This window comes from Corythoichthys intestinalis, chromosome 8, assembly GCF_030265065.1.
Source record: "Corythoichthys intestinalis isolate RoL2023-P3 chromosome 8, ASM3026506v1, whole genome shotgun sequence".
Taxonomy (NCBI): domain Eukaryota; kingdom Metazoa; phylum Chordata; class Actinopteri; order Syngnathiformes; family Syngnathidae; genus Corythoichthys; species Corythoichthys intestinalis.
This window is the reverse complement of record NC_080402.1, coordinates 28,426,976-28,449,551: the sequence shown is the minus strand read 5'-3', so window position 1 is coordinate 28,449,551 and position 22,576 is coordinate 28,426,976. Positions and strand designations below refer to the sequence as shown.

The 22,576-nt window shown below is 37.0% G+C and overlaps 2 protein-coding genes across 2 annotated transcripts in view; one reads left to right on the top strand and one right to left on the bottom strand.

The window, feature by feature from the left end:
- The window catches only part of LOC130919896 (TRIO and F-actin-binding protein-like), a 30,635-nt gene extending 12,972 nt beyond the window's left edge, over positions 1 to 17,663 (top strand). The window contains exons 12-18 of the mRNA XM_057842526.1: positions 3,784 to 4,408; positions 6,645 to 6,879; positions 11,716 to 11,815; positions 11,906 to 12,065; positions 12,176 to 12,280; positions 16,142 to 16,228; positions 16,624 to 17,663. Of these exons, the coding sequence (XP_057698509.1) occupies positions 3,784 to 4,408; positions 6,645 to 6,879; positions 11,716 to 11,815; positions 11,906 to 12,065; positions 12,176 to 12,280; positions 16,142 to 16,228; positions 16,624 to 16,791 (1,480 nt within the window). The 3' untranslated portion in view covers positions 16,792 to 17,663. The remainder of the gene's footprint in view (positions 1 to 3,783; positions 4,409 to 6,644; positions 6,880 to 11,715; positions 11,816 to 11,905; positions 12,066 to 12,175; positions 12,281 to 16,141; positions 16,229 to 16,623) is intronic.
- On the bottom strand, positions 16,863 to 21,029 carry smdt1b (single-pass membrane protein with aspartate-rich tail 1b). Its single transcript, XM_057842527.1, has 3 exons — positions 20,838 to 21,029; positions 17,183 to 17,352; positions 16,863 to 17,106 (listed from the first exon to the last, which is right to left on the bottom strand). The coding sequence occupies exons 1-2, from the start codon at positions 20,997 to 20,999 to the stop codon at positions 17,215 to 17,217; spliced, it is 300 nt and encodes a 99-aa protein (XP_057698510.1). The 5' UTR covers positions 21,000 to 21,029; the 3' UTR covers positions 16,863 to 17,106; positions 17,183 to 17,214.
- Positions 21,030 to 22,576: the final 1,547 nt, after the last annotated feature.

The window sequence follows — 22,576 nt, the reverse complement described above, 5'->3', positions numbered from 1 at the left end:
CTGGCTGTAAAGAAAAAAATCATGCCTGTGGGAAAAGCCTGTTAAGTCTATAAATGCCTTTTCTGACATGGCTTAGATCACATTCCAACCTCAAAATACATTATCACCCCTTAAGGGTTGATTGGGAATGATAGTTCGCTGTTTGCTGAAACTCATAAATCATGGAAAATAAGGAAAGCTATTGAAAAAACATAGCTTTACATTACATTGAGAAAAAAACTTTAAGCAAAGGCATGAAATAAATGGAATACATGTTGTCAAAAGTCACAATAACAAATTATTATTATTATTTTTTTTTTTTTTTTAAGGGCTGGAGAATCTTACATAAATTTATTTAACAACAGTCATAGTATTTTACATATCGAAAGCATTAGGTCTAGTGCTGCAATGATAAATCGATTAACTTGAGTAATTCGATTAGGAAAAAGCTTCAAATTATATTTTGCTACTTTGAGTATTCGTTGAATTAAAGTACAGTTGTAATGGTTTTAAAAGTGTTTGCGTTTATTTGTATTGATTTGGGTGGATACACTGCCTTCTAGAGGCAACAGCGAATATGAGATAACTCATTTAACATGGCCAGAATCCAGCTGCTCCCTGTTAAGCTCCCTACATAAGGTAAGTTTTTTTTTTTTTTTTGAGCTAATGTTTTTTTAATTCATTCGTAATTTAGTTTAAAGGTATATTTAGCCGTTTTTTGTGGGAATATGTTTTTGAACTATTTGTTCGGAGCATTGTTAAAAAAACAAAAAGAAAAAACATTTTATAGCATTTAAGATAGCTGACTTTTGCTATGCAAGTTAACCTATTGTTCTTTTGTTGTACTTAGATCCTCATTTATTTATTTCTTCTTTAGGCGTTTGAGGCTAAGCTCGGGTATTTTCATTTTTTTATGTTCCTAATCTGATTACTCAACTAACTAGTTCTTAGATTAATCGACTACTGAAATGATAGCTGCAGCGATGATGTTGATGATGTGATGAACGAAATTAGACAACTTTAAAACATGTTATGGTCTGAAAACAGGAGGAGAGGGAGATAGAGAAAATGTTTATCGTAATGTGTTGTATACACATTCAAAAACAAATTTTTGTAAAATTGTCTGGGAAGTTTCCGCTTTATTTTACCATCCTGATGCTTCATATATTTTCTAAATTGCTTTTGTTAGTTTTTTATTATGTATCTAAAATATTTTTGTGTCATCTACCTTGCGCAGTGTTCAGGCAACTGCAAAGATGGATCCGAAATGGTGCTTCACACCAGTACTTTTCCCCCTGGATGAGAAATGTGCCTTTTTTCCGAAGCCCATTTCCCCCCAATTCATTCATTAGTTTTTGAAAAACAGAAAAACACCCGCTATGTCATCAACACTTAATTAAACTGTTATAGTATGTATCAGTAAGTACCGTAATTTCGGACTGTAAGCTGCTACTTTTTTCCCTCATTTTGAATCCTGCAGCTTATAGTCCAGTGCGGTTTATTTGTTGATTTATTTGGGTTAATAGGTAACACTTTATTTGCAGTGTTGTTAAACTTACTGAAAAAAAGTAATTAATTATAGTTACAAATTACTTCTCCCAAAATGTAATTGCGTTAGTAACTCAATTACCTGAATGTAAGAGTAATTAGTTACTTGGCAAAGTAATTGGTGATTATTACTTTTTTTTTCCCTCAAAAAAACAAAACAAAACAAAAAAAACATTGGCCACACTATGTGTTTTTTTGTGAAGGTTTTTGGTAAAATTGGCCCGAGCCCAATTCTTTACCCTACTTTACCCTTTACCCTGAATCAACTGTTAAAAGTTGTTAAAATTGCTCCCATTATTGCATTAGTTCCCTTCTCTCTACTTTCGACATATGAAAGTTTGAAAACTTTCATCATTTAAAGATAGATTCAAGTCAAGATTTTGCCGATTTAGAAGTATTTTAGATAAAAAGTTACTTAGGTTCGCTAGGAAGGTTCTCTACAACAGAGCAGTCCTAAAAAGTCTACTGCTTTAAGATGGCGGCTGTTTACTAACGCATCTAGTGCCGTGTCTGTCATTTTGCATCTAGTTATATCTATATACAGTACATGTGATATCTACCATGTCTACCATATCTACCATAACATGCGGGCGTAGTTTGTAGCTATCGGCTACAACATATATTATTAGAGCTACCTAGCATCGCGTTTGCTCAACGTCACAAGTTCACAACTTTCTTGCCTCCTCCCCACTCCTGCTCTGCTCTGTCGTCTCGGTGAGTCTGTCTCCCTCAGACTTTTCGACCAATATAATAACGCATAGTAACGCATGCCTTTCCGTCCTCAGTAACGGTAGCGGCGTTGCCAAGATGAGAAAAGTAATTAATTAGATTACCCACTAGTGAAAAAAATAACGCCATTAGTAACGCCGTTATATTGTAACGCCGTTATTAACAACACTGTTTATTTGAAAGCGGCATCATAAGACTGCCATAAGACCGTCATAATTAGACATTACATTATCATGGGCATTAATGAATGCCTATGACAGATGTCATAAAGTATCATCCAGCAAATTATATCACTAACTCCATTTATGTCCAGGTTGGATCGTTTACATCCATTCAAAAGTGAGATAATTTGCCGGATGACACTTAATGACATCTGTCATGTAACCATTCATTAATGTGCATGGCAGTGTCATGTAATAATTATGATGGTATTATGACAGCATTATCGCGCCACTGTCAAATAAAGTGTTATTATATACCATGACAAGCAATTAATGAAACAATTGGAACAGTAACTGAAGAAATAATTAGCACAGAACATGAATTTTGATTGTTATTTACATCTGTAGCGCTGCAATGCATGCTAGGAGTCATGGACAACACCACTGCTGACGGCAGGTGGCAGCAGAGGTTGACTGTCTCTCCCAAGGGAGCAGTGATGGCCAAATGAAGCTTCTTGAGGCAATGAAGCTTTGCAGCCAATTGGTTCCAAGCTTCATGTTGTTTCATTTGGTCTTATGACTGTCTTATGAAGCCGCTGTCAAATAAAGTGTTACCGGTTAATAACTTTTGGTGTAAATATCAAATAATACAGCGAGGACAGTTCTGGCTTATAGCTCAGTGTGGCTTATCTATGAACAAATGGCATTTTTGTGTCAAATTTGGTGGGTTGCTGCTTATAGTCAGGTGCACCTTATCGTCCAAAAATTACGGTATTTATGTGAATTCTTGTTAGAATTGTCCCCATTAATGTGTAGATATTTTATTTTCACTGTCGCTTCCATTCACATCCTTGCTAATTTGCTTTATTGATTTTGTTGATTTGCTAAGGGACATAAATATGTAAGTCAAATATAAAGTTTTTTTTTTTAATCTTTATTTTTTGTATCGTTTTTTCACTCGAGAGGGGTTCCGCGTATTAGCTGTATAACTACTGTATATCCAAACCAAAAGATCTTAAAGATAGCAACTAAATGCTTTGCTTTGAATAATTAATCAAGATACTGTCATATTAATCACAATCTGACACTTCTCTTTGCTATCTTGTATTGCTGCTCATTATAATTGCAACAGCTTTTGTCTGGCTTCTATAATACCAACTGAATTTCACTTATGCAGTTTATTACATTATTTCAGAAATATTCTCATCTGATGCAAGAAACATGAATGTCACAATGAGTTAGAAATTCCTGTGTTCATCAAAGAGATGCAGGCGATGTATTTGGGTGGTCTGTCTGCAGCGAAGCCTACTATTTTTCTTCTGATGTGTAACATTAGCCCCTTTACTTTGCTCCGTTCTGTCTGCAGCCAATCAGAAAGAGGTAGCGAGAAAGAGAACCCCCTCTCCCACGGCCCGTCGCCAAGTCAACCTGCTGCACGCTTCACCTGCTTTGAGCCTGCAGGTTCCGACATCGCAGCTGCCTGCTCCCCTCGAGCTGAAGGCCTACGTACGCCAACAGACGTGGACGTGCATGCGGAGGTGAGCTCAGATCCTCAGAGAAAAGAAGAACAGGAGGAGGGTTGGGACCGCGATTGGGCCAAGCGGCTGGAGGAGCGGAACAAGTGGTTTGAGGACGGTTGCCCCTTCAGCGAGATGGGCAGCCGGTGGGACTGCATGCAGCTGAAGAGGGGGAGTGTACCTGTGCCTGTCATTGACACCATGGACTCAGAGGTCAGCAGGAAGTGGATGGAATTTGAGAGGCTGTCATTTAGGGACATGAGCGCGCAGTCACTCATCGGCACACAGGCGTATCAAACGATCACACAGCAGCCCCCTGATTCCCATGTTGACACCCAAACCCATCAGTCAAGCACTGATGAAGATGAAGCATTTGCCACCAGTCAACTAACTGACTGCTCAAAGGAGGTTCCCGCCACTGTAAATGGGTCGCATTATGTTCAAACAAACACAGCCGATGCCCTTCAGAAGGAGGTGAGGAAAGACAAAGTGTGTTTACACACTTTTACTTCCATGTTAAATACAGTACCATTCAACTTAATGACGATTATATAATATTGCTCCAGTCACAAGAAAATGAACACGACTCAATGCGTTTTTGGTACGGAGGTGGGTTCGGATCACACTTGCTGTACAATAAAACAGGCCAAACATCAAGCCCTTGATGACAGTGGCAAGTAAAACCTTCCTTCTACTTGGACAAAAACATAGGCGGAGTTTGACTTTTGTGGCGGGGGGGGGCAAAACATGTGGATGACCCCGAAACGTGGTGTCAGCAATAAGATTAATTTATAAGATACAGTATATGCTCAGTTAGTAGCTTAGCCCATGCTTGTAAATACAGGCATCCCAGCTATGTGGGGGTCGGTGTGCGTCTGTGTGTGAGCGCGTGCGCTTTTCTGTGGATAAGTAAACGCTGATTTTTGCAATCCGCGGAGATATCCAATTTAGTGCCAAGTTTTTCCAGTCACTCACACCCTTGCAAAACGAATCCTCACTGTGGTGAGTTGGGAAATGGCGGCAGGCAAAACAGGAGGCTGCATCCTTTTTGACTGAATATTCCAGCCAAGAATATTTTCAACCATACAGTCCCTGACAAAAGTCTTGTCGCTTATCCATTTTGTAGCAACAATTGCTAATAACCTGACTTTTAATTATTCATTTGGTTTCAGAAATGGTTCATATGAAAGCTAAGACCCTCCCAAATGATGTTGAATGTAAAAAAAAATATTCATTTCACTGAAAAAAGATTTATCATTTGATGAAGACATAATGGTCAAATTTTGGCAAGACAGAAGTTTTGTTGCCTACAGAAAGTAATGTGAAAATTGAACAAAAAATGTACTTCAAATACAAAAATATGTTACATACTGTAAAATAAGCTAATTAAGTACTGGTGCTGTGAGATCCAAATTTAATATTTTGTATGACTTCCATGCGGTTGTGCAAGGATTCATACAATTTATTATGAAGTCATCAGGAACATCAAAGAAAGCAGTCTTGCATGCCTCCCAGAGTTCATCAACATTCTTGGGTTTCGTCTTCCACGCTTCCTCTTTCCTCCTACCCCAGGTATGCTCAATGTTCATGTCTGGTGACTGGGCTGGCCAGTCCTGGAGGATCTTGATCTTCTTTGCCTTGAGGAACCTTGAGGTAGAGATTGACGTATGCGATGGAGCACCATCCTGCTGCAGAATTTGTCCCTTTTTATGGTTAAAAATGTAAGAAGAGGCAGATAATATTTGTTGATATTTCAGACTGTTTATCTCTCAGGGTGCAGACAATTTAAAAACCGTGTTGCAAATCGTGGTGGGGGCGGGGTGCTATGCCCCAGCCCCCCCTTAAACTCAGCGTATGGAAAAAACCTTGAGCAAAGCAATACGTATTCCAGGTATTGCCTTGAGTGGTTGGGAGGCAAAGACTAGAGAACACAACAAAGCATTCTTCTAGCCGAGTTTTATTCTGCTTATGCCCATTGGGCATTTTTTTACTAAAGTTAGCACTTGCTATTGGCTGAACAGCTGGGAATGGAATTTACTGCACCATGGAATTTGGCCTAAAATTTCCAGGAAGAATTATTGGCAAGGCCGTGTCAAAATGGGACAAAAACTGTTTACCGTCAACCATTATGGTCCCAGTCCATAGTGTATTTTTCATTTGTGTCTTTGTTTTTTTTTGTTTCCTATGGCTTTTTTTGTGTGCATATAACCTTTCACATGAGTATGCTGATAGTTGCATAAAGAAAAAAAATCATCATAGGTGAGGTTTTACCCAAATTATTCTTAATAACAGCCACTATTTGCACTATTTCATGAAAGTAGCTGTATATTTTGTCATTGATTTTTGTGAGAGTTAGATATTTAGTTTTTTAATTCAGTCAATTCTTTTGGAAGTTCAAGTTAAACTGTGGACATGCCAAAGGAAAAACATCTTCTCGAAATGCAAAGATGCAAATTAACTTGTTGGTTATTGACGTTTCATCATTAAAATAAGTATTTTTCAGTAATTTAGGAGAATAAAAAGAAACATCTTCAACGACCAAGAAAGAGTCAGGTTGGCTTCTGTCTAAAATTTGTGCAAAACATGAACGGAATGAACGAATCTACAGTCTCCTTGAATAGAATGCCTAACACAACAACCAGATAACAATGAAAAATGTACTGCAGTCGCATTGCCATTTCCTTCTATCCTCTCCACTTTCATCTTCCAGGCCCTGTCCCTGAGAAAGCAAATGGAAGGCATTAAGAGGGAACACACAGCCATGGTGATAAAAGTAGACAGCCCATGTGGACCCGGGGCCCCCTGTGAGGCCCGGCTTGAAGCCATGGAATCTGCCCATCGGAAAGAAGTGCAAGAGCTGAGGGAGAAACACGAGAGGGAGATCAGCGAGTTGAAGGGACAAAGAGACAGGATGCTGGAAGAAGAGCGCCAAGCTTCTGCTAAAGGTTGAGTAAATCATCTATGTATTTTCTATTATCCAAACCAGTTCCAGTTTCCGTAATGAGAGCTGTGGTAGTTGCGAGTTGTCCCCAGCCAATAGCAAGATGTTTTTTTTTTTAACCCAAATAACAAGCCAAAGTAAAAAAATGTTTCAGAAAATTTAAACTTAAGAAACAAAGACATTGATGCTTTTCATTTTTTAGACCTAATTTAAACTATATACCGTATTGGCCCGAATATAAAACGGTGTTTTTTGCATTGAAATAAGACTGAAAAAGAGGGAGTCGTCTTATATTCACGGTCTAGACATTATACCCATTCACGACGCTAGATGGCGCCAGGTATCATTTAAGCGATGTTCTGTCATGACAGATCTCAGCTACTCTCCCCATTCACGATGCTAGATGGCACCAGATATTATTGAAGCGATGTTCTGTCATGACAGATCTCAGCTACTCCCAAGTTTAACCAGTTTGCATTATTTTATTTTATTGCAATGTTTTTCCTTATTCAATTTTTTTTCAAGACTACAGTTACAGTTAGAATTCACTTTGATGGTTAATGCAGTTATTGAAATTTTGTTATTTTATCACAATAGATTGGTTTATTTACATTTCAAAAACCAGAAGCCATTCATTTACAAATGTGATTGCAATTTAGTTTATATATTTAAATGTTCAGATATTAAGATTTGAATGAGACAAAATGACATGCTTTTTCTCTCAAATATATTGTTATAATCGTTTGTTTCAGATGTACTGTAATTGTTTTCTATTTAAAAATGAATTTGGTGTTCAAAAAGTCTTTTTTACAACTTGAGTCTTGAAAAAGAGCGGGTCGTCTTATAATTAGGGCCGTCTTATATTCGGGCCAATATGGTATATGTCACATGCAAGGGTGTAGGTTTGGTGTCAACATTGGTAGGGACAATATAACAGCATAACCTGTATGTTCACTTTTTGCTGGGGATGGGGCATTAATAAGACCAAACCTATTGGGTGAACGGGGTTCAGGGCTACATTTCTCACAAGTATGAACCTAATTAATTGATAGGCTAAATGATCAATACAAATTAAATCTAAGTATATTGACATATACTAACTTTCATGTGTACTGTTTCAATGATAAACCGATCGTTTCCAACCTTTGTTTTCAAAAACTACTAAAGCAGCATTTTTAAAACTTCCTGAATAAATGTCTGGATTTTATCAGCAAATTTAAATTGCAATATTTGAACATAATTCAAATTATGCAGTATATGTTATAGTCTTCTGTCTTTCTAAACCAGGCAGTTTACAAGAAGAAAAGCATCATTATGTGTTAAACTTGGGACATCTCTCTCTAAGAAGCTTTTTGCTCACGTTTTTCTGATTCTATAGTTTGTGGCAGAGTTCACTCCATTTCCCACAGTTTAATTAACGTTAACAGTAAAAAAAAAAAAAAAAAACACATACATGAGGACGCTTCTCTCTAAGCGGCTTCCTACTCAAGTTTTGTAGTTTAGCAAGTTCACACTGTTTAAGGTAATGCTAACTCTGTTGCAGGTCGGACTTTCAGCAGCAAAATTAGTGGTGTGTTTCCCACCGTCACTATATTGACGTCTTTTTACATTACTTACAATAGCTGCAGCTGGCCGAAACAAAACTTCTAATATCCCTCCCCTTTGAAGGGGGCGGAGGAGGAGGTATGTTGTCGACATGTTGTATTTCTGTGTCGGGGCTGGCTGCATGTGCGTGTTGAGGTGGTAAGTCATTAGCCAATCAAACGTGCGTTTGAGGGAAGAAAAATAAATGGACCGGCACATTCAGCAAGTGAAAGAGGGTAAATATAAGTCTGAATATAATGAAAACAATTCACTTAATAATGGTAGGGTCAATTCTATCCTTACAAAATATGGGAAGACAATCTAAATCCTATATATCGATGCTATATAAATAAACTCATTATATAATGCAAATACGTAAGTTTGCCTAAAAGTTGTTGGGGACAATTTAAGCATCCTGAAAAGTTGGTCGTGTTATGTCCCTACCGTCCCTATGCAAATGTACGCCCTTGGTCACAGGCCAAAACCTTAGTGATGAGAGCTGTTTGCGACAGAATGGGCTGAGAAATATGAAAGGACAGTGAACATTTGTGTATTTTGTACATTTAAAAAATGAGTAATCATGGCAGCTGATTCAGGGTGTACCCTGCCAACTGCCCATAATTAGGTAGAATAGGCTCCAGCACCTCCGTGACCCTGTTGAAGATAAACAGCTCGGAAAATCAATGAATGAATAATAAAAATTAAATGATCATAGTGACGTATTGCGAAAATTCAAATGATCAAATGGTCAATCATACGGAAACAAATAAGATGCCGCTACCTGTAGTGAACCAGTAAGCTCCAATCATTTGTTTTTTCACTGAGGATAAGGAATACATTCCTGTAAGTGTTGTGATGTTGTCTCTCTACATCTGTTGCACCATCATTTGTGTTCAAATATCCATTTTTTAACTTTCATTACAGTGATATTGATTCTATCAGTTATTTCATCAATAGTGTTTTATATCATCTGTTTAAAGGCAAAGTTGTTGGGTGGTTTTATAAACACAATGTGTAATTGCCTTTGTTTTATGTTTTGTTTGACAGTAGGTTCCAACTGGGAGAGACATTAAACAATTTTAGGTTTCATTTCTGAAGAATTGTTCACCATCTTCCAAACAATCTAATGATGGGTCATGTCTTAGAGAACTTATACGTTGGGCAAGGGCGTATGTTTGCATAGGGACGGTAGGGACATAACACTACCTACTTTTCAGGATTCTCAAATTGTCCCCACCAACTTTTAAGCAACCTTATTTGGATTATATAATGAGTTCTGTTATATAAGTGATTTAGATTGTCTTCCCGTATGTTGTAATGATAGAAAAGACCCAACCATTCTTAATGGAATTATTTTCATTATGTTCAAACTTACATGTATCCTTTTTCACTTGCTGAATGAGACAGTCCATTTTTCCCCAAAAACGCACGTTTGATTGGCTGATGACTTGAAACACACACATGCACTCACAGCCCCGACAGAAATACAACATGTCGACAACATGCTGCCTCCTCCACCCCTTTCACAGGGAAGGGATATTAGACATTTTTTTCGGCCAGCAGCAGCCACTGTAGCTTTCATTTTTTTGATGAGTTTGGCTGTGCTTGTGGACAAAAGCAGTGGTGTTTTCCCTAAAGGAAGGCTCCAGTTTTGTTTATTTTTGTTATTTCCTGACTAAGACATTTTTTCAGTTATATTTGATTTCTTTATTTAGACAGACAATGTTGAGTGTCAAATGTTTATTTTTTGTATTTCTGGATAGTTTAAATATCATCAACAAGTTTGTATTGTGTATGTTATGTAATTTAAGTTGTGTTCAAATATTGCTATTCAAATTTGCAAATAAAATCCAGACATTTATTCTGGAAGTTTTCAAAGTGTTTCTTTAGTAGTTTTTGACAACAAAGGTTTGAATCGAACGGTGTATCACCTGAACCAATACACATGAAAGTAAGTATAATACAGATTTATTTTGCAATGATCAATTAATTAAGTTCATATCACCCTATCTCTATGGTCTTATCAAGGGCGTAGGTTTGGTCTCAACATTGGGAGGGATGCTTTTCCAGCATAACCTGCATGTACATTTTTTGCTGGGGACGGGACATTAAAAAGACCAAACAGATTGGGTACGTTTCTCAAAAATAGCTGGTTAATACATAAAAATGAAAAAAGTATTTATTTTCATAGGGAGAAAGTCATTTTTCAAAATGCTTGCAAATGCTTGGACATTTACAGTGGATGTGTTTTTGTGTGTTTTTTTTTTTTGGGGGGGGGGGGGGGGGCGGCGTTAAAAAAATGTATATAGGCTGCAAATATAAATATTTTGTTTTAAATGATGTAGAAAATAATTACATATTAATTATAGAACAAATGCTCAAAATGCACAGTTGAATTAAAGTTAACAGTAGAAAACATACAGGAAGACACTTCTCTAAGCAGTTTTCTACTCGAGTTTTACAGGTTAAAAAGTTCACACAGTTTAATGTTATGCTAACTCTGATGCAGGTTGGGCTTTCACTAGCAAAAATAGTGGTGTGTTCCCCACCGCTACAACATTGACATATTTTTACAATACTTACAGTGGCTGCTGCTGCTGGCCGAAAAAAAACTCTACTAATATCCCTCCAATGAGGGCGGAGGAGGCAGCATATTGACATGCATTTTTGTCGGGATTGTGTGAATGTGGGAGTTCTAGTCATCAGCTAATCAAACGTGCGTTTGAGGAGAAAAAAATGGACCGGCACTATTAAGTGAAAAGGGGTAAATCTAAGTCTGAACATAATGAAAGTAATTCACTAAATAGTGGTAGGGTTAATTCTATCCTAACAACACATGGGAAGATAATCTAAATTACCTTTATAGCTGAACTCATTGTATAATGCAAATAAGGTTGCTTAAAAGTTGGTGGAGACAATTTGAGCATCCTGAAAAGTTGGTAGGGTTATGTTCCTACCGTCCCTATGCAAACCTACGCCCTTGGGTCTTATTAATGTCCCGTCCCCAACAAAAAGTGTTCATGCAGGTTATGCTGTTATATGGTCCCTACCAATGTTGAGACCAAACCTACGCCTAAATGTTGGGTCATTGGTATCTCAAGGAACTGCTGTACATCGTGAAATAAACAATTATTGATTTATCAAAAACTGCAGATGGGAAGTCGGTATCTGGTGTTAGTGAATTGTGTATTGTCATGTCTTGTGATGTTTTACATTGATGCAAGAATAAATTTCTGACAAGCAAACATCATTACAGCCATAGAAAATTTAAGAGCAGCCCACAGAGAACAGCTGGAGAATGTCAGGAGACTTCCTGGGGGAGATACACACATGGGAGAAACTTATAGGGATCATGCGTAAGCAATCACGTCTTTTAACCATTACACTGTAACCATGACCCCACGTGTAACAACTCATGTTCATGAAGAACTGAATTTGTGTTTCAGGGCGCCGGGGGCCGTGTGGCACCGTGAATTGGATGTGTTGTCTGAGCATTTCTCAGAGAAATGCCTGAAGCTTAGCCTCACCGAGCAATGTGGCCAAAGAAGAGAAAATGATCTTGAATGCAAAGAGAGCGAACTGCAACAACTCCAGAGAGAAAATCAGGTCAAAACTGGATATTATACACAAGAACAATCAAAGTTAAGAGTATATTTTTTGATTGTGTGGGACTGCTGTAGCTCATCAATCAAAGCATACAATTTACTTTATTTCAGGAGCTTAAAGTCAAGCTGGCTGAAGAGATTCGCCGCATGCGATATTTCATCACAGGGCAGCGGCCGGATGTGCTTTCGCTTGACAATGTGGCATCAGAAGTCGAGGTAGTGTCAGCAGTACTTCCCTACAAACCTATACATTTCCAACTCTCACATAAGTACTGTGGAGTTTGAACACCTTGCAGTAATCTGTCCCACTTTTTTTTTTTTAAATTGTCGCTAACTGAAATTGGCAAATGTTTGGGTTGAGGGATTTAGGACCCTATTTAAAAAGAAAAATTATTAGACCAAGTTTGCTGAATGTATTGTCTTTCATCAAAGTAATGAGTCCCTGGTGCATCATTAGTATGGTCCTCCTTTTTCCATCATGGCCTTGTTAGTCCTCCATGTTTGGTTGCATAGAGCATTACACATTGCCCTCTAGTGGTTGACCAGCGAAGCTTCCTTTATTCTACAGTAGCTTTTACGGCAGACACCCCTTACACCGGTGGTCCCCAACCTTTTTAGCACCTTGGACCGGTGTGATGTGGGCCTTTTTTCACAGACTGGCAATGTGTGGCAGAAAAATACATTAAATATGAAATAATACGATGGGGCTAAAAACGAACATTAAATGCTGGAAGAAATGTAACTCACCATACGCAGAATTGACCTTTTTTAACAAACTTTACAGCAAATATCCTTGTTCGCAAGCATTATAAGTTCCTTTTCCAATCGCGAAAAGTTTCTTGTCTTTCAAAAAACAGTTCGTATGATGCTCTCAGTGCATGCGCTTTGTTGATGATTAGTCTCTAATATATGTGCCGAAGCAACTTTGAAGGCTTCATTGCCTCGTTTGCTAGCGTTTGGCCATATATTATGCAGAGTGGACTTGCTGCCTGAGAGTCACCTTTTGCGACAAACCCCTATTTGAAGTAGGAGACTTGGTATTGTCTGTTAAAAGATGGGGTTTTTTTAGGTCATAGGCTCCTCTTCTGGCTCTTTCCCCCCAGAAATACTGTCAAGACGTCTGTTTTTCAGTCATCTTTGCTTAGGGTGACCAAACGTCCTCTTTTGCCCGGACATGTCCTCGTATTATGTGATCTCCGGAGGGTCCGGCCGGGTTTCATAAATTCATGAAAATGTCCGGTTTTTATGATTTTTCACGGGACCAATTTGAAGAGAATCCCTCCGGCCGCTAGGAGGCAGCGCCTTCCTGCGTTGATGTGGCTCCGACTAGTAGGGGCGGGAGAAAGAGTACATCTTCTTCTTGTTTTTTGTTGGCAGTTTACCCTTTGTTTAATGTGGAATTACCACCATCTAACGACGGTTGACAGTTTGGCAAGAAATCAGACTACAGCAAGGACTTTTAAGACGTGGCTCCATACACCTTTCTGTAGGTTTCTCTCCTGTTAATGTCGATCACGTGTGTTGAATATGTGTAAACAGAGATGCAGTATATTGTATTAGTCTTGTATTAATTGTTCTGTGTTCGTGTATTTGGTTGAATGTTAGTATTATAAATAGGCGCCTGCCTAGTTGAGAGTTTTTTTTACGATAAATACGTATATAATGGCAAATGTTGACACTGTCAGAGATTTGTACTGGTGTAATCTGTAAAATCCTGTTTGGTGTCGCATCGTTGTGCTGTCGATGATTGTAAACTTTTATAGCAAAGTTTGATTTTGCCTCGCCCAGTACTCGCTAACAGGTAGCTCTCAGTGCGCTCAGCCGCGCTAGGCATTATGGGCAATGTAGTTTTGAACTGCTGCGTTTGGAAACATGCTGGTTGAATAGCTTGTCAGTTTATTTTGGTTATTGTTTGCGTACAATCTAGAACACTGAATGAGAATAAAACTTGAGTGGGAATAACAATTTGTCAATGACAATTGTCGTGATAGTAATTTATAAAAATGTTGAGTTGGCACATAGCCTACTGTTTGTGCGTATTGACTGGACTACATTTCCATGGGTCTGCATTATATATACTGTATATATATATTTTTAATCATTATTCGTTTTTTTTTTTTTTTTTTTTTTTTTTTTTTTTTAAAAGGTTTAATATTTTTTTTTAGGAAGAATAAAGCCTGTTGAGTAAAAAAATATTTCCATAAAGTGTATAATATATACTATATGACAATAGGCCTATGTTTTTTTGTTTTTTTTTTAATAATACTGAATTTTTCTAACCAGACGGAGGAGGCACACTTCAAATATATTAAAGTTATATAGGTATCTTTGAGTGGACTTTGAGTCAATTTCAAGTATCTCGAGGCCGGGCCGAGTGTCCTCTTTTTTGTAAATCAAAATATGGTCACCCTATCTTTGCTAGCATGTGGGTTTATCATTTCTGGAACAAATCTGATGCGCCGACATCATTATCGAGGACAAGTGCATATAGATATGGTGATATGATTTAAGTTCCTCTCTGAGACCCCCAATTTGGCGAAATTTCAAAATTGTCCGATATGCATGTGTGATACATGATTGGAAAGCTTAAAATCTCAATTTTCTGGGGGAAGAAAAATTTTGAACAGGAGGGGATTTAAAAAAAAACAAAAAAACAGCAAAACCCTATCTGGAGGTAAGAGCACGCGAGAGCAGAATTACAGACGCCATGACTTTAACGAGATATTATCGAGCACTTACCTTGTTTCGATCCAAAACCTCCACGTTGCATGTATCATTTAGTTTCAAGACACAGCTGTGAATGGCCACAGCTGGATTTTGGGGGGATTTTACGAGTGAAAAATGGTAGTATAACAAGGGTCGCGATGCAGAAATCGCAGACATCAAGGAGTGGTCGAGATTTTCTTTTTCATATATTTACCCTTTTAAACGTTTTTTTCAATTTTTATTTGTTTGGATCGATTATTTATGATCTAGCATATCGGAGAAAATGCAACATTAACAACAAAAAAAAAAACAATTAAGCGATAGTTATGAGGTAGCTATCCTTGACTTTTTTACAGACACCATTTTTTTCATTGTGACATAATTTGTTTAAAAGTTTAAAATCTGGGAGCGAATAATTTTTTTAAGTTGTTTTTTTTTCAACGAAATATTAGACATCAATTAATGATTCTAAGCTAAAAATGACAGGCATTTTGAATAACAAATATAATTAATTACCTTCGTTTTATGGCCGGGTTGAAACAAAAACGGCTGCGCGATGTCTGAGGGGGGGTTTCCAGGGTATAACACTGACAAATTAAAAATAGTTCGGGGGCTTAATGAGCCATGAATCTGCTATGGCAGCATATAGACATATTGTTCTATCAAACAAAACAGTTGTTTTGGCTTAAAATACAGTAGTTTCCTTTAAAGAAGAGTGCAAGAGCAGAAACTTCTCTTTCAGTCTTGTCTGTGTTTTCCGCCATATATAAAAATAGATTCTAGATGCTTGCTCCAATGGATTTATTTCTATGATGACATCCTATCGAGTTTTATTATCATATCTATATAGATTGATGTGTCAAGAGGCACACTCCAGAATGGGGTCGTTAAGAAATTATTCATTTCTGTGCGGCCCAGTAGCAAATGTGCCACGGATCGGTACCAGCTCCCAGCCCGGTGGCTGGGGAACGCTGCCTTACATCACGAAGGTGATAAAATCAGGGAATAGCCGTATTTTTTATAGTACACACAAAAAAATTAGTTTTTTTTTTTTTTTTAATTATCATCTCTTTTCTTGCTAATTAGATTGAAGAAATCATAATGAGATGACAAATTAAATTTGCTTCTGACTGCTATAAATGATGCTGTGGGACCGACAGAAACGAATGCAATTTGTAGAAACATGTTGGTGGAATTAAATCGAGTCTTTACTACACTGTACTTCCGCGATATGAATAATAAATCTAGTCTAGTGTAAATTTGAAGTCACTGTCAAAGACCACAAAATTGGTATTGATTCGAAGTTTCATTCTTCTGACCGCAAGCTTAGGCCAACACACATTAAAGCTTCTTGAACATTTTTCCCTTTAGACACTGCTTATAGCCAAAGAAAATGAGGTGCAGTCTCTTAGGAAGGAGGTCAGCTGCCTACAGAATGAAGTCCAGTCTCTTACCAAGGTATGACTATTACTGAAATGCCAGTGACTGACCTTAGCATTTGATATTGTGAGTCTGTGACAACTAAGTAAGATTCAATACTAGAGCTTCAATAAAAAATTCTGTCTTTAATATTTTAATTGGAAAATGTCCAGCTGTGAACTTTGTACATTTTTGTCCTATTGTTTTCGTATTGTATTGCTATAGAAAAAGTGACTTCAAGTACTGTCGACACACTAAACATGCTTAGCCATTGTCAAAGCAATAAATTGAACCGGTCTGAAAATGACCACTCATCATTGATGATGATTATGCCACGTCTAATTTTGCAGATAATCCCATTTTGGTCAGTGAATGCAAATGTATGCCATACTTTGCATCTAGTAACCCACCTCTTTAAATTGGCTTTCTTTTAGGAAAAACAGGCCGCCTATGAGCACTATAAGGATGCTTATGTTGAGTTAAGTGACATGAAGGGCCGAAGCAGATTGGAGATGGATTCTCTTACTGAGCACTTAAGACTGGTCAATGCTGCACAACAAGAGAAAGATCGAGGAGAGTCAGTAACCGATGACGTTAACTAGAACTTCTAAAATAAAGAAAATAATTCACACAAAAAAAAAAAACACTTGTGCAAAACTTGGGACACCATGCAAAGACAACCATGTTCTCATAAGATATTGCGTCACTTTATTGACTTCACAAGATGTACACATGCAAACAAGAGTGAATGCTTTTAATGATGAAAGCCTCACATGATATGATATTTGAAATGTTTAGTTGACACACAGATAAATAGAAGACAGAGGAAGGAGATGGGCAGAGGTAGGTGGATGTATCTGGAAGGACAAGTGCCTCATCTTCCTCTTGCTGCAAGATATCTGATTAAACAAACCACCCTGTTGATAATGAAAAAAGGCAAGTTTTTACGTTGAACACAATAAATTAAAATAGAAAAAACATAATATGTCTTACACAAGGTTGTACACAATGTCACAGAAGTCAGTTCAGTCATCGTCGTCGTCATCCTCAGGGACGAAGATATCGTGCTCCTCCAAGAGAGCGGCAAAGTTCTTGCTGATCAGAGTTCCCACATATAGGAATGGCACAACCACTGCAGTCATGCGGATGAGACCAAAGGGTGTCTAAAGGTCCGAAGAAGAAACATGGACATAAGAACTTTAAATTGAAGCACATGTTGACCAAATACGCCATCTCAGACATACGGTTAATATATTCAACCAGTGATTCTTAACCTCTGAGTAATAGCACATTGGTGTGTAATGCGAAACCATCAGTTGTGCTGCCAATTTTAATCCAATATTCCTTACGTAGTATTAAATTTGGTAATAAAGAATAATGCATCTATACTAATAATCATCCCTCTCCAATGCAACAACAGTAACCATTCAATGCCTAATGGGGAGACATACATAATTAACTTGCATATCCCTTGTTTTACATACTGTATCTTAAGATGTTCTAAAATATATATATATATATATTTGTCTTAGCTCAACAAAGGTGTGGGAATGTACTGTGCATCTTTTAGTGATTTAAACAAAACATACAGTGGGGAGAACAAGTATTTGGGGTGGGGTGTCTAAATGTGTTTTTACCCCACAATTGGAACAAAGCTATCGCAACATAATGTTGGGATTAGAGCTGTCAAACGATTAAAATTTTGAATCGAGTTAATCACAGCTTAAAAATTAATTAATCGCAATTCAAACCATCTATAAAATATGCCATATTTTTCTGTAAATTATTGTTGGAATGGAAAGATAAGACACAAGACGGCTATATACATTCAACATACTGTACATAAGTACTGTATTTGTTTATTATAACAATAAATTAACAAGATGGCATTAACATTAACATTCTGTTAAAGCGATCCATGGATAGAAAGACTTTTAGTCCTTAAAAGATAAATGTTAGTACAATTTATAGAAATTTTATATTAAAACCCCTCTTAATGTTTTCGTTTTAACAAAATTTGTAAAAAATTCAATCAAAAAATAAACTAGTAGCTCGCCATTGTTGATGTCAATAATTACACAATGCTCAGGTGCTGAAACCCATAAAACCAGTCACACCCAAGCGCCAGCAGAGGGCAACAAAACAAAAAACACAAGTAACAAGTGGACATGACACTGTGCTGTCATTTTAATCTGTTTGAGCGGGGCATGCGCGTTGATTGCGTCAAATATTTTGACGTGATTAATTTTAAAAAATTAATTACCGCCCGTTAACGCGATAATTTTGACAGCCCTAGTTGGGATATTAAATGTATAGTACAGTAGTGGTTTCAATGAAGGGGAAAAAAATCCCTTTCTTTTTTTTTTGCAAATCAGCTGTGCATCAAAAAATAACTTTGCAAACAGATTACGTTTAAATATTTTATTTTACACAAATAAAAAATTCAATTGGTCATCCAATGTGATAAATTGAGCTATCTTGGTTGTTTTTCTGCACTTTTTTTTTTTGCTGTTGCCGAACATTTACTCTTTGTTCTGCAAAATATATACAGTATAAAACTAGGGCTGTCAAACGATTAAAATTTTTAATCGAGTTAATTACAGCTTAAAAATTAATTAATCGTAATTAATCGCAATTCAAACCATCTATAAAATATGCCATATTTTTCTGTAAATTATTGTTGGAATGGAAAGATAAGACAAGATGGATATATATACATTCAACATACGGTACATAAGGACTGTATTTGTTTTTTATAACAATAAATCAACAAGATGGCATTAACATTATTAACATTCTGTTAAAGTGATCCATGGATAGAAAGACTTGTAGTTCTTAAAAGATGAATATTAGTACAAGTTATAGAAATGTTGTATTAAAATGCCTCTTAATGTTTTCGTTTTAATAAAATTTGTAAAATTTTCAATCAAAAAATAAACTAGTAGCCCTATTCTGTCCTCAATGTGTGTGAGTACACAAATTGACAGATAGCGAACATAAGTTCCAAAAAGAAATCAGACGGTGTGGCAAAGTAGCATGGGCTTTACTGAAGTCATCTCTTTTTGACAGGAGCACGTTTCTTGTATTTTTGTAAAACTGAAAATAACAAGGCAATGTGTCAATAACTTGCATAAATCACAAAATAACATAAAATGTACACACACGTGTCCATTTGAGCAGTAGCACTAGCCAATTAGCTCACAAGCATCTAACAATGTAACTGCATTTCACCATATATGTGAACAAATTCAAATACACATCATCAATAACTATCTAATGCTCATGAATATAAACAAAGGAGGAATATAACTCAGAAGCGATGCATGTATTAGACACAAACAGTGTGATGGGGCTAAGAGAACTGGCACTGAATACTGGATGCGGACGTTAGCTGGTCTGAATAGCACTGTCTATTAGTGTGAGTTCGCGTCGACATATAATCACGTCAGAAAAGCGCGCCGAAACCCAAATAATCAGCTGCACTGAATCGCCAGCAGAGGGCGACATTACGCCACATAACATATGCAAGTCACACCCAAGCGCCAGCAGAGGGCGGAAATACTCCAGAAAACACAATTAACAAGTTGGCCTTTCACTGTACTGACATTTAAATCTGTCTGAGCGGGCCTAGTGCGTTAATTGCGTCAAATATTTTAACGTGATTAATTTAAAAAATTAATTAACGCCCGTTAACGCGATAATTTTGACAGCCCTATATAAAACATACTGTTTTTGTTTGTTTGTTTTGCAATATCTTTATGCATCTGGATTATTTTGTTGCATGTAACCTTTAACTCATTCACAGCCATTGACAGTTAGGCATAAAATCCATTTGAACTGGGAAGGCTGGCATTGAGTGATCACGTCTCACTGCCATTGACGGCAAAAGACGTCTAAGCCAATTCGACTGGGAGACTCAAAGGGATCCAGTCAAATTGAATTAATGGACTCATTCGCTGCCATTGACAGCGATACTAGTCCAATCCAATTGGTCTGAGGGACGGATAGGGATCCGGTCAAAGTGGATTGGAAGTCTATCCCTGTCAATGGCAACTAATGAGTTAGAAAAAAACAAACAAAAAAAAAAACACATTTTTAAAAACATTTTTATACCATATTCTAAGCCTCTGAAAATGGCGTGACCGGCTCGAGGGCATCCCTAAAACATAGTTGGTTGAATTAAAACAACCATTGCTAAGGAATCAGGATTAATATTTGTTATGCGTATTCACGCGTGTTTGATTTGAAATCAGATTACTCACAGCACAGATTGCACAAGGTCAATAATAATCATAATCAATGTCAAACGGAAGAAAATGAGCAAGCATCATACTGTCGTGACGGTGATTTGCATACAATTTTCTATGACAGTGACAACAAATTTGCTTTAACAGTACGAGGATAAGTTTTAAGTTAGCTTGTTGCCATTTTCACAGATAATTCAATGCTATTACTGTACTTATTTTAATCATCGAACGTAGAAACACTTCCTGATATTTCCTTTTTGTGTAAACACGCGTCCATTGGCTCATTTGGCTAGTGCAGGCAAATATAACCAACGGTGATTGGTCAAAGCAGATGTCGTAAACGCTACCTCCCGCCCCGAGTCAGCCTGTTTCTTTGCCCTGAAATGACTGCCAAGACTTACTTTATCAGGTTTCGGTAGGATTGCTCCTGACGACGAAGAAACCGCATTTCTAGTTTGCGTCGTCCTGTTTAGATATGATGTTTTCGATGTATTGTTACGACCCAACAACGCAGCATTCCTGATGTTGGGTCGTAGGGAGACCCGTAAAATGTTCATCGCCATTTTTCTCCAGTGACACACTGTGGGAGGGAACAGATAATATGCATTATGCAGTAGAGAGAGCGCTAGGTGCATTTGGTATACTGTGAGCCAATTGGGACGGCCGTTACCGCTTGTCGCCCATTTTGTGTCAGTGACATTTGCTACACAAAGTAAATGGAGCTTGCACTTTCAATAGCTATAAATACCCAAATTTTAAATTACGTTGTTTTATATATAAGGATTCAATGAATTAACTGTGTACTTTGAAAAATATATATTTTCAAGATCCAACCTGATCAAAAAACATTCACGTCATAAGCGGAGTTTAAAGGGGCCAGCCCCCCCCCCCCGGTGGCCGAAAAGTGTAATTGCATGTAATTGACTTTCCTATATATGTATAAAAGCTGTAAAGCATGAAAGCAAACAAAAATGAATGAAATTAACCAAAAAAAAAGGATTTTTTTTAATGGGTCAAAATTATTTTTTGAACAGATCATATGACTAGCAGCTTAGACGGTCATTTGCTTTGCATATTATTAAAAAAAAAATAGGGGGAGGCATTTTATTTATCAAATGATTTTTTTCTTTGTTTGAAAATGTTTTTTGGGGATTGATGCAACTTTTTTAGGGATTACGTAAAATAAGCCAAAAACAGAAAGGATTGCTAAAATTAAAGACTTTTTTTAAAATTTAAAAATTAAGTGATCAAATGCAGATATTTGAGTCTCAAATATTTTTTCGCATTCAAAATTTTTTTTTCTATAATTGAATTTTTTTTTTTTTTTTTTGATTGAAGTGATATTTCGTTTGAAAATATATATTTTTTGTTTGAAGCAACTTATTGTTTGATTGAATAGTAAAGACACAAATGTCCTAGTCAAAATGTAGCCTAAACGCAAAACAACATTACTTCAATCAAAAAACAAAAATTGACTTCAATCAAAACAAAAATTCAAAGAAAAATAGCTTTCAAATGCATTTTTTGAGTTTCAAATTTATTTTTGCATTCAAACACATTTTTTTAAAAATCAAATAATGAACACACAAATTTACTTCCATATGGCTCCGCCCAGGGAATACAATTTTTGACTGGGGTAACTACATTGGCACGACACCGGCGGGCGTACCATATTCAATGGATGACGATCTTGGCGAAAAGTATAGCTGTCCTAAGCAGCCTGATTTAGAATTCCTCTCAAGAATGATGGGTAGCAAAAAACGTTCATTTTCAACTTATTATTATACATATTCTCATAAGTTAATTTTATTGCTGACACTGCGTTTTGGGGTCATCAACATGTTATGCCCCCTCGGCCCAAAAGTCAAACTCTGCCTATGATTCACGTTAATATGATTTCTTATACATCAAATTGTTTGAAAATCTGTAAAGATTTTGCAAGGTGAACCGTATTTTAGTGGAGCAAATCACTTAGGTTCACTGCTAAAGATCCCGCCAGAGAATTCTACTGCTTTAAGATGGCCGTCGGTTCCTAACGGCGTCGATTCGACATCTAGCTCTCTTGCTTTTGAGATGTAGTATCCATAAACAAACACTGGGCGGCAAAAAATGACGTGTGGGCGTGTTTCCTTTTGATGAC